Source organism: Eptesicus fuscus, chromosome 12 (genome assembly GCF_027574615.1).
Source record: "Eptesicus fuscus isolate TK198812 chromosome 12, DD_ASM_mEF_20220401, whole genome shotgun sequence".
Lineage (NCBI taxonomy): Eukaryota > Metazoa > Chordata > Mammalia > Chiroptera > Vespertilionidae > Eptesicus > Eptesicus fuscus.
The window spans coordinates 81,541,269-81,553,745 of NC_072484.1; the positions used below are offsets into that span (position 1 = coordinate 81,541,269).

Consider the following 12,477-nt stretch of genomic DNA (forward strand, 5'->3'; position numbering starts at 1 on the left):
CTAAACCTCAGCCCTTTCAGCTCAGGGCGAGGTGCAGAGCCGCCCTCTGTCCACGAGGAGGACACAGGCCTGGGACAGAAAGGTCATAGAGGCTGGGACAGATGCCAGGACTTGGCAGCAGCGGGGATAAGAGGCTGGAGGTGAGCAAGCAAAGCCACATCAGGGGAACAGTTAGAGGCTGGGACACGCAGGGAGCCTAGGACTTACCCTGAGTGATGATGACAGTCACAGGAGCACTGGGAGTGAGCGTCTCACAGCGCTTTGACCTCGTCACACCTCAACTGGGGGTTACCTTGGTCTGGGTACTGGCTGCCCAACTGGGGGTTACCTTGGTCTGGGTACTGGCTGCCCACAAAGGCACCCTAGGCATGCCCTCCAGGGGACCACGGGCAAATTGGCAGGAAAAAGCAAATACTGGCCTGACGCTCAAGAGACCTGCTTCTGTCACATTCCCCCGTGGGCCACCTGAGGCAGGTGCCACTGGGCAGGCGCACAGACCTGGAGGCAAGGGCACGGTGACCAGACATCCCAGCTGCCAGGACCGGCGGACTTTGCCCGGGATGCAGGACTTACATTTGGTCAAACTGGGGAAATCTGGACAAACCAGGATTGGGCCCCCTCACCATAAGCCCCAAATTCAATCTTGGTTTTGCCCTATAATGAGGTGAGGGCAAGTTTTTTGAGCTCTCAGTGTTTTGGTTTTGTAAGTTTTATGAAATGTGTGATAAATTAAAATGTTGTAATTTGTGTGTTTCGTGCTGCTCAATAGGATGTAACGCGGGGTTTCTCGCCTCGGCACTGACATGCCTTGTTGTTGGGGCTGACCTGTACACTGCAGCATCCCTGGCTTCACCCCACTAATGCCAAGAGTGCCCCCAAGCCATGACAACCAAAAATGTCTCCGGGCGTTGCCAAATGTCCCCAAACCGTCCCCCTGTGGAGAACCACTGGTGTCGATGAAAAGCCTACCAGTGCAGGGGGACCAGGTTGTTATTGGATGGCCCGAAGGTGCCCTCCATCTCGGACAGCAGGAGGCTGCTGGGCAGCTGTCCTCCCAGCACACACCAGCTGGCCAGCCTGCAGGAGAGCGGCCCCGTCAGCACCTTGGGCTTCCGTTGGGACCAACTCCCAGGCAGGCGTCATGGAAAAATCACACAACAACAGGCTCATCGGGAATGCGGCTAAAGCTAAGGAGATGCGGCAGCGACTGTGGGAGACTGTCCTTCCTCGTGGCCCAATCTCACTAGAGGGACAGGCCCAGGGGGCCAAGGTGGGGAAACAAGGGTATCTCATGACCAGTGGGAGGGAACTGCACTGTTCGGTTTTTATCAGAGAAACAGAAAACACCAATCATCTTTGGAGAGACCATCGAAGGCTTTTTTTTTTAATGTTATATGTCAGTGTTTCCCAAACTTCTGTAAATCAAAAACTACCTGAGTTCCTGGGCTCCTTCCCAGAACCATGGAACCAGCATCTTCAGGGTGGAGGTAGGAGGCAAGAAGCTCTATTTTTTTACAACCTCAAAGAGATGTGCACTTGTAGGAAGTGTGGGAAATACTTCTGTGTCTCATGCTCTAGTTCAGGGGGTCACCAAGTACAGCCCCGCGGGCCACATCTGACCTATCACCTACTTCTGCATGGCCTGCAAGCTAAAAATGGATTTTACATTTTGTAATTGTTGGAGAAAAATCCAAAGGAAAATATTTTGTGACATGTAAAAAGTATATAAACAAATGTCAGCGTTTAAGAGGAACTGAAGAGCTATTGGAGCAGGGCCACACTCACTGGTGTACTCACAGCCAGGCGGCTTTGTGCAAGAATGACGAAGGTGAGTAGCTGTGAGAGAGACCAGATGGCCTGCAGAGCCTAAAATATTTATTTTCTGGCCCTTTCCAAAGAACCCTTGGCAATCCCTTCTCTAATTCCTGGGCCTCGGCGGCCCATGCCCATGGCCCTCCTTGGACCCACATGTCATAACTGAGCTGTGTGTCACCCACTGGCATCACCTGTGTGAGATGCAAGTTCACCTGCTGTCAACCTCATGTTCCAGGCCTTGCAAGACCCACCTCGCCAAGACGGCTCACACCCCATGTCCTCCAGCACTGGGACCTGGGAGAGGACGTCTGGCACCTCCAGCTCCTCCCGGTGCCCCCACAATGCCCAGTCTTACCAGGACACTCTGCCTGAGTAACAGAATGCAGAGACGCCCTGGGCTCTCTTTCATTAGCACTTAGATCAGGCCCTCAGACGTCATCCGGAAAGACCTGAACACACCCCAACCAGTTTTTCTACAAACCAGGCTCAAGTCCTGCCCGGAGCCCAGCACTCTCCAGGAGGTGCTAAAGTCCCATGGAGCCTTCCTCCTCTCTCGGTGGAGGGAACTGATGTTTTTGCTCTTGTGCCTCCCTCGGGTGGGGGACAAATGCTTATCTTCAGGATGTCCTCTACCAGCAATGCAACAGCCTTTCCATACTCCTCCCAATGCCTGGGCCTTTCAGATGGGAGCCAGGTTTCTCTCTGTCCCCACCAACCACACTGGCCTCCAAGGGTCCCACCTGCTTCCTCGTCTGCCACCTCCCTCCCCACTTGAAGGTCAGTCACCATCAGAATCAGCTGAAAACGCAGGCTGAGAGTCTGAGGCAGCAGCCAGGCCAGAAGTGAGTGCATGTACCTAAGCCTCAGTGACCTGAGCAGTTCGCACACATGGATACTCCTCTGTGGTCCCCATGACCAGGGAGCCACGGTGCTGGCCCTGGATGGATGGCCATCTCCAGATCTCTTGTATGTGAAATGAAAAAATAAATGTGTATCTTCTTTAAGACTCTGATATGTTAGATTTTCTGTTATAAGCAGCCAAACCCATTCCAGTCCAAACCCCATGTTGCAGATGGGCAGACTGAGTCTTTGAAAAACAAAACGACCACCTAAGGTCATCCAATATAGGCCTCTCTTTCAGTGCAGTGCTTTGTATTGGTTGATTTCTTGTGCACGCACAGCCTTCGCATGGATGTTTTTGCTCTTGTGGGGGACAAATGCTTATCTTCAGGATGTCCTCTACCAGCAATGCAACAGCCAAAATTTTATAACCACATTCTTGCCAAAAGTCACCCAAATAATAGCCGGTTGCCATTCATTATGCCAGACAGAACCCCAGAGGACATTCTACTGAGCCTCAGACCATGGCCAACCAGGGCCAGGACTGGGTGCAGAGGGCACAGCCGAGCAGTGCCAAACCACTGGGCATGGCCACAGAGGGCCCGGCTGGGTCAGCTCCACTGCCCCGCCCAGACCGCCCTGCCCAAAGCAGCACCTTGGGAAACATGCGGAAGATCTCCTGGTTGATGTGGTAGATGCCGCTGGTGTCCACCTCGTACTTGAGCTTTGTCCCCAGGGGCGTGTTCTTCTGGGTGGTGAAGAGGAAGGAGGGGGCGTTGCAGCATCTGGACAGAGTGGACCTGCGTGCAGGAGACAGACCGGAGAGACTGATGACACGGGACAGAGCAGAGCCTCTTGAAGAACGGAGGCATCAGGACACAGAGGCCCTGCGGGGAGACCTGGGAGCCCCACTTTGTCCCCACTCCCCTTCCCATCGCACACCTCTGCTCATGCCACCCTTTCCATACTCCTCCCAATGCCTGGGCCTTTCGGGTGGGAGCCAGGTTTCTCTCTGTCCCCACTGACCACACTGGCCTCCAAGGGTCCCACCCACTTCCTCGTCCGCCACCTCCCTCCCCCACTTGAATGAAAGCCCCCAATGGCAGGGACCCTGCTTCTCCGGATCCCGCATGTCAGTCACTCAGGTGCTTGACAACCAGGTGCCTGCCAATTGCGGGACAAATCATTCCTCATCTGAGCTCCCATGAAGATCTGCTAAGCTTTCTGCCACTTCCTGGAAACAGGCCAATGGACGTGGAAACTGAGTCCTCGTGGAAACCTGGGATGCAGAGCCCTTCCTCAGGCCGTTGGCCCCTCTATCAGACTCTAGGCAAGGCATGTTCCCTGTAAGATGGGGCCCAAAAGCCAAGACACACGCAGTCAACAGAAATGTACCATTTCAATCATTTAGAAAGTGCTTTAGGAATGGCGGGGGGGTGGGGGGGGCGGGCCGGCGAGAAAGATCAGAAATTTGGGACGGTGAGTTGATACTGGATGACTTCCTGCAGAATGGACCCTGGCTGCCAAGCAAGTTCCCAGGAGTTCATTATTTAATTTTAAAAATAATTAAAACCTGTGGTTTATCACTCACAAAAACACTCAAATATGAGCTCCCAGAAGGGTGGACACTGAGACGAGGTAAGCAGGCTGAAAACACCCTCGGAGGGAGAAAGTGGCTGCTGAGGCCGGCCTGGGAGTCAGCCAGCCACAGAGCCTGGTTTTTCTCTTCCCTGCGGCTGGCATCCTACCGGCGGGGCATTCTCCCAGGCCTGCTGGTGAGGCCTGGTGCTGGGTCAGATCCTGGGCACGCCCTTCTCCCCCCGCCCTGGCTGCAGAGGGGCCAGGCTTGACAAAGGATGCAAATTGCTACCCACTCCATCAGGGACTGTGGGCCCAGGGGGACATGCTTTCTCCTAGAGCAGCAGCAGTGGGCTGAGTCCACCTGGCCTTCTTCCCCTGGCACTGGCTCCAGGCACAGTCACATCCGGTGCCCAGGCAGCCACAGGAGGAACGGAACGCCTTCTCCATGGAGCCCGGATGATGACCATTAACTAAAATTGAGGAGGAGCTCTCTGGAAAGTTTACACCCAAGGTCCTGGATGGAGGCTTGGCTTGCCAACCTGGGGTCAAAAACCTGGGTTCTAGTTTCTGCTCTGCTCCCACCAGCTGTGGGGCTTTGGGCAGGTCTCTTGCCCTCCCTGGGCCTCAGTTTCCTTATCTGTATAAAACAAGGCTGGCTCATCTGACCCTCTGTAATTCCATGACTCTAGGCTGCCAAAGCCAGGAAGGTTATACAGATACTTTCTATGACTTCGTTCTTGCAGGGACTTCACTGGGGAGTTCAGCTGGCTACTGGCTGTGGAGAGCATTCTTTCCTGTGGAGGGCTGGGTTTCAGAATGTGACTGAGGCTTCCCCAAGGGAAGGCTAGAGGCCTGGCCAGGCAGGGGCCATGGGTCAGCATGACAAACCCGCATCTGGGCTGTTTATCTTTGTTGGTCCGGAAACTCGATCTTGTCAGACAACTGGAGGAGACTGACTCATACTAACCAAACTCAGGAGTGCCTGATACATAAACCAGAATGCCAATGTGGTTTACTTGGTAAGCAGTAGGGTGAGGGAAGGCCTCCATTACAGGATTCCTTTCTAGAATGCTCATGCCTGTCTTCTAGTACAGTCCTCCTACGCCCCACCACACACACACCTCACTGTACCAGATTCCTGCGAACCTGAACTGAGCGTCTTATTATTGTTCCATGAGCTTGTAATAAGAGCAAAGGGAAACAGTGACTGGCCTTGAAGGTTTTTCCTCTTAAAGCATGGCCTGACCTGATGTCATCCCCACTTCCCACACCTGAAACCACCCCCCATTCCCATCCCAGAAGGGTCTCAGTTACCCCAGAGTCTCTCCCCCACAAGCTGCTGGCTGATCCCTGCCAAAGGGCCCTATGCCTCTCTGTTTTCCTCCTGCCACATGATCTTCCTGGTGCTTATTATTATTGTTGTTGTTGTTGTTGTTGTTATTATTATTATTATTATTATTATTTCTTTATATTGTGAATCCCACTGATGAGGCTTCTGTCCACTCAGCCTTGTGCATCTCCCTGAACTGGTACTGCCACTTCCTCAGGGCTCTCGGGCCGCACCCACCCAGAGGGGTTATCTGCCTGCCCAGTCCCCACAGTAATCTCTCTTTCTAAGGGTGGATTGGGCAGCACGTAAGCCCAGAACTTGGACTTCCCCGCTTCTTCCTGTACTTGGCTCAAGTTCATGTTCTACTTCTATAGTAGGCGACTCTCAAAGGCTGGAGAACTTTAAGCTCCGGGAGCTTATGATCTGTAAATTTTGGTTAGAGAGCCACGAGAAAATCACCTACAGCAGCACTCAAACATTCAGTATAGGCTATAACAGCGGTCGCCAACCAGTGGTCGGTGAGGTCTGGAAGATTGGCGACCGCTGGGCTAGAAGAACTCTAGAGCTTGGAGGAGGGGCTGCTGGGCTAGAGGTGAGGAGGGGAACAGGATGGGGCCGTGGACTGTGCTTACTGTGCCTTAAGGCACAGGCCTGCTAGAGACCTCCGGAAAATCGCTTCACCTCGGTGAGTCTCAGTGAACCTCGGCTTTACTGGAGACGACACCACTGACCTTGCAGGGATGCTGCAGGGTGAGAATGTGGAGGACAGCACCCAGCAGGTGCCGCCTAAGCCTGCATGCTGAGTCAGAGCCTCCACCCTGCCCAGACTCCAGAGCTCTGTCAGGACCAGCTCCAAGGAGATGCCCCGGGGCTGGGCCTTGCAGGACCGGGAGGATGTGCAGAGGAGGCAGGGAGAGGACCCCGGGCAGGACAGAAGAGTCATAGGTACTTGAACTGGTTGGCTTCGGAGATGTTCATCGCCCACTTGCACATCTGCAGGCTCCTCCACCTGTCGAACAGCTCCGACTGCTTCACCCTTGGGGAGTGGAGGACAGAAGAGTCCATGAAGGGCCAGGCCGGCAGAGTGTCGTCATTCCCAAACATGCTCCCTCCTGCTCCCCGCTCTGCCAAATCCTGGCTGGTCCTTTGTATTAACTGTATTTTCTCAGTTTCTGTATTCTTGATGCTCTGGCCCTGGGGGCCTTGCTAATCCCTAGAGATGGCAGACAATCTCCTGCAAGCACACCTTTCATATCACACCGACCAATCCAGAGCCCATACCTGCAACCACCTCCTTTATCAACCCAACCAGTGGCTCACCGCCCTAATCATGCCGGGGCCAGGTCTCAAGCCACTAGGGGCAGTCCCTATGCCACAGAGCCCATAGAAAGCGTTCAAACTGGCCAGTCCTAACCCTGTCCGCCCCTCCTTGCCATTCCTCCCTGTGAGAACCACATGAAGGCTCTCACCCAGGCTTCCCCTCACCTCTTCTGCTTCCCCGGGTGGCCCTGCATGGCGAGCCGTGCCTCCTCTTTCTAGGGATCTGGGAGTATCAGAACTTCTTCCTTCACGATGTCATGTCTGTGTCTGGGTGTCTTCCCATATCTGATTTTTAAAAAGCCAGGCTACATTTTTAAAGCATTCTTCCTCACATGCCCACCCCCCAGGACCTGCCTGGATGCCCCAGGAACATCTACCTAGAGAGGGCAAAGGAATGTCTGAGCCTCCCTCACACTGTGCTTAGCACACAGTAGGGCTCAGCACTGGGTATGCCCTGCTCACAACTTCCAGATGACACACAGGAAGAGCTGAGAAACCTGGGACATGCTCCTTTCACCGGAACACCCATCTGCAAGGCTTTCTTGATGCTCGTCGGGTTTTGAACATCTCGGCTTGTGGTGCCTAACGTGCTCTCTGGGAAGGGAACGTCTAACTCAGGTGGGATTCGCGCTTTGACTGAAACCAGCGGAAAGCATTAGACGGTTGGACCGTCTTCCCACTGAGCGGTGCAGACCGGAGTTTCTCAGGAATGCTGCATGGACCATAACCTCCTGCCCGGCCGCAGTCCCCTCCCTGCGCCTATACCCTGCGCTGTCCGGGGTCGCCTGGCGGTGGTGGTTCAGAAGCTGGCTGGCCTGGGCGGAGTATAGACAGCAGCCCTGGAAGGTCCTTCTGGTTTGCTCAAGCATGGGGAGGTGGCCAGCCCCCCCGGAGCTGGGTGTTAGCAGAAAACTACTGTAACTGTGGCTCTTACTCTGGGGTCCACTGAAGGGCTCACGGGAACCCTTGAGCCCCCTGCATCATAGTGACAATCTCACGCTTGTCCACGGGTACACATCTTGGGGAGAACCGGAAGCTTTCATCAGCTTCCCAAAGGGGTCCATGATTTCTTTTTTCTGTTTGTTTTTTTGTTTGTTTTTAATATATTTTATTGATTTTTTACAGAGAGAAAGGGAGAAGGATAGAGAGTTAGAAACATTGTTGAGAGAGAAACACCAATCAGCTGCCTCCTGCACACCCCCTACTGGGGATGTGCCCGCAACCAAGGTACATGCCCTTGACCAGAATCAAACCTGGGACCTTTCAGTCCGCAGGCCGACGCTCTATCCACTGAGCCAAACCGGTTAGGACCATGATTTCTTTTTTTAAGGCAAATACCGCCCTCACCAGTTTTGCTCAGTGGATAGAGCGTGAGCCTGCGGACTGAAGGTCCCAGGTTTGATTCTGGTCAAGGGCATGTACCTGGGTTGCAGGCTCAATTCCAGGCCCCGGTTGGGGCACATGCAGGAGGCAACCAATCAATGTGTTTCTCTCCCATCGATATTTCTCTCTGTCTTTCCCTTTCTCTTCCACTTTCTCTAAAAATCAATGGAAAAAATACCCTCGGGTGAGGATTTTAAATAATAATAATAAAACAAGTAAAATAAAAAGGGCAAATACTCACTTAACCATAAGATTGAAAAAATAAAATAAGACAGGTTCATTCTACAGAGCTGTTTCCCTGTGTTTAACTGCAGGGAGATGTAGTTGTTCCCAAACAGGCAAGCCTCGCCTACAGGAGACACATGACAGTGGGTGGAGGGGTGATTTCAGGAGAAGTCGGGATAGCAACAAAGTCCATGAATTTGGGAAGCAGAGTGGGACATGGGCCTCAGACCCAGTTCACACACCTGCTTGGCAGCTTTAAAGAGCTGGAAGGAGCACCCCTCTCATCCTGACCCTTCCTCTGGCTTTCCCAAACCCCCACAGCAGCTCTTATCCCTCAAGCTCCTGTGACACCAGAGGAGAAGTGTCATTGCCCAGCGGCACCCTGGCTCACACACTCATTCCCTCCCCCACTTCCTGCAACCCAGGCCCCAGAGCAGCCCCCTCTACTGCTAATGCCTCCCAGAAACACAGCCGTGGCAACACTGCAGGCCGGGGTCCCAAGTTCGACTGTTACCATCATCTGAGCCCCATTCTCTGAGCCTCCAATGCCCTCATCATACATGGACCAAGGATGGGGCCTGAACACCCAGCCTTGAATCCTGGCTCCATCCCCAACTTGCAATGTGACCTCGGCTAAGTCATTTAATCCCTCTGAGACTCAGCTGCTTTATCTGTAAGATGGATACAATAACCTCTGCCCTGCCCATCTCGAAGGGTGTCAGAAAGATCCAATGAGATAATGTTTGTAAAAATATTTTACAAATTGCTTTACAGATGCACAGATCATCTTTAAGATGAAGGGTTGATCCCAGGCCCTTACCTCCTTTCTCCCAAGACACCACATTCCAGAAGAATAAAAAAGGTATAAGCTACCAGGTGAATAGAATAATGGGAGTGGGTGGAAGGTCTCAGTGGAAGAGAGATTTCAACAAGTGTGTGGAAGGAGAAGGGGTGACATAAGGAGGAAGGGCACAGCCCAGGGATAGAGCCGATTTGCACAGAAAATTTTAAAGGGGGTGGAGGACGGGGCAGGGACATGGTGTTAAAATGAGGATGGGTTGTGAGTCCATATCCGGAACAATCAAGCCCACCCCCACGGTGGCCAGATATTTAATGTCAAGCAGAGGAGGGAAGAGAGAATGAATCAGACAGTCAGTTCCGGCTTCTTAAAAAAAAATTATCACTCCCAGTGAAAAGATCTGGATGTTCTAACAGCAAAAGGGCCAGCAGCAATCTTGAACACCTACCCTCCATGAAAGCTGCTCTCAGCCTCAGAGACCCTATCAGCTTTATATTGTTTAAATAGGAACAGATAACCAAGGGCTACCTGGTCTACCTGAGGGAATAGACCAAGATAAACCATCAGATAAAATGACAGAGAATTCATTTCGAAGAAATTGAAAACATTAATTCGAAAAGATATATGCAGCCCTATGTTCATTACAGCGTCATTTACAACAGCCAAGATATGGAGCAGCCTAAATGCCCATCCGTAGACAAATGCATAGATGCAGTCCATATATACAATGGGGTCATACTCAGCCACAATAAGAATGAAATCTTACCATTTGTGACAACATGGATGGACCTAGAGGGTATTACACTAAATAAAATGAGTCAGACAGGAAAAGACAGATACCATATGGTTTCACTTATATGTGGAATTTTAAAAAATGAACAAACAAAACAGAAACAAATGTATAGATTCAGAGAACAAATTGGTGGTCCACAGATGGGAGGGGGTTGGGAGGATGGGTGAGAAGGTGAAAGGGTTTAAGAAGTACAAATTGCCAGTTATTAAAATAGTCGCAGGGATGTAAAGGAGAGCTTAGGGAATATAGTCAGTAACACTGTAATAACTACGCAAGGTGTCATATGGGTGTCATTAATTATGTCAGAGGGGTATGAGAGTTATTGGGGTGATCATTTATAAAGCATGGTAATGTCTGATAACTATGTTGTACACCTGAGACTAACATAATACTGCATGTCAATTGTAATTGAAAAATACATTTTAAAAGAGAAAATATTTGATTTTTTGGTATGTTATAATTATGGGCATCATTTTTCTATTTTTTGTTTTCATTATTTTTCATCATAATATAAGACTGTGTATCTAATTAAACTGTTTCATATTAATCACTATTTGTGCCTACACACAAAAATAAATAAAAATACTGGTGTTTGTTTTTTTAAATGATTACAGAGAGAGGCATGAAACAGAACTCCAAGATATTCTCCTTAGTGTCCCCAGAGCTATTCAAGAAGTCACGAGGTCCTTAAAATAAGAACAGGCCACTCTGAGAACAAAGTAAGAGCTCCTGAGGGGGAAAGTTCACCAGATGAGCTAGAAGATAAAGTCAAGAACTTTTCTCAGGAAGCAGAAGCAAAGGGCAGGGAGATAGCAAGAGATGAGATTAAACTGTATGTGTGTGCTAGAGGAGCCAGTATTCAACTCTTAGATGCACTAAAAAGAGGAAACAGAGAAAAATGAAGAGGAGCAAATACAAAGAACTCTAAGAGAAGCTCAAGAGTTTGGACATGAGCCCCGTTGAAGAGGTCCCAGTGGTGTGCATCCCGGGCACACCATCAGGACGTTTCAGAACGTCATGATCTGAAAAGGCAGGTCACCTCCAAAGGAACAAGTGTCATGTGCATGTGGCCCTGGGTGCTAGCAGATGACAGAAGCTCTTCAGCAGCATTCTGGGGGGAAATGACTTCCACCTGAAATACCAACCCCACCAAACCAGCAATCAAGTACAAGGGAAGAATTAAGTCATTTAGACACAGAAGGACTCAAAAGTTTACCTCCCACCCATCCTTTTGGGGACTTTGCTTAAAGAGGGGGTAGAAGCAAAATGAAGGAGTAAACCAAGAAAGAAGCAGCTATGGGTTCTCAGGTATGAATCCGACCTAAGCAGGCAGAGAAGGAAGCCCTGGGGAGATGATGTGTGGCCTATCAGGACGCAGCCTGTCCGGGGTGAGGCAGGAGGATGAAGGGAAACCTGGGGGAATGCCTAGTTGAGGGAGAAGGGGGGTGGGGGCGGGAAACAGGGCATAATAGAGACGAGAGTTCAAGGGGGAAAAGATGACTAGAAGCTTCAGAAAAAAAAGGGGAGAACTGTACAAAAAGAAGATGGAATCACCATTATCTGATCTTCAAATTTTAGAATCAACCTATAGAGAAAAGCCCCCAAAAGGCTGCTATGGTTACACACAGAATGTACATGTTGGCAGCCTTGACATTTTAAAGGTAAACTCATGGATGACCGAAGCCAGAGGCTGGAACTAAAACGTAGGCGTAACTTGAACAGCCTCATATCACAAAGCGCTGGATCAAGAGATGCTGCCAATGTTTAGTAGAAAAAGAAGCAGGTTATTGGGCAATCTATAGATAGAAGAACTACAAATAGCAACGGTCCTCACCCAGGATAGTGGGGCGGGGCTGGGTGTGGGCTAAGGGAGCTGAATCCTCACTCGCCGAGGCAGGACGGGAGGGGACGCTGTGCAAACAGGGCAAGTCAGGGGACAGTGGCATGCAGTGGCGCTGGGAGGTATGGGAGCAGGTACCGCAGAGACAGCCAAGAGTTGGAAGCAGCAGGGGTGGAGGTAGGGTGTGGGGCAGGGGACTGTTGCTTTTTATTATCATAAACTTTCGTATTTTTCTAGCCTTGTGATAGAGATGGCAATAATAATGAGATGATAATGGCCATCTCATTTTCCTTTATTTCCCCCTTTTCTTTCATGACCTCCTCATTTCCACTCTGGTCACATTCACTTTTCCATCCATTCATTCACTTAACAAACACATCCTGAGCCCATGCAGGGCCAGGATCCAGGACTCAGAGACGCCTGGAGAACCCTGCCAGACCTGGCCCCAGCCCCTCTCCTGTCTCAGTGAGGGCCCCACCCCAGAAAGATGGGAAGTGGTGTCAGGAGAGGGCGGCTGGTGAGGTGAGACCATCTGGGTGTGAGCACAGGCA

The 12,477-nt window shown here is 51.0% G+C and overlaps 1 protein-coding gene across 3 annotated transcripts in view; it reads right to left on the reverse strand.

Moving 5' to 3' along the window:
* Positions 1-12,477, reverse strand: part of ST8SIA5 (ST8 alpha-N-acetyl-neuraminide alpha-2,8-sialyltransferase 5) — a 42,444-nt gene that overhangs the window by 3,126 nt on the left and 26,841 nt on the right. For all 3 annotated transcript variants that reach the window (XM_054724199.1, XM_008157954.3, XM_028135938.2), the window contains 2 exons: positions 6,516-6,602; positions 3,311-3,455 (listed from right to left, as the gene is read on the reverse strand). In XM_054724199.1, coding sequence (XP_054580174.1) covers positions 3,311-3,455; positions 6,516-6,602 — 232 coding nt within the window. The remainder of the gene's footprint in view (positions 1-3,310; positions 3,456-6,515; positions 6,603-12,477) is intronic.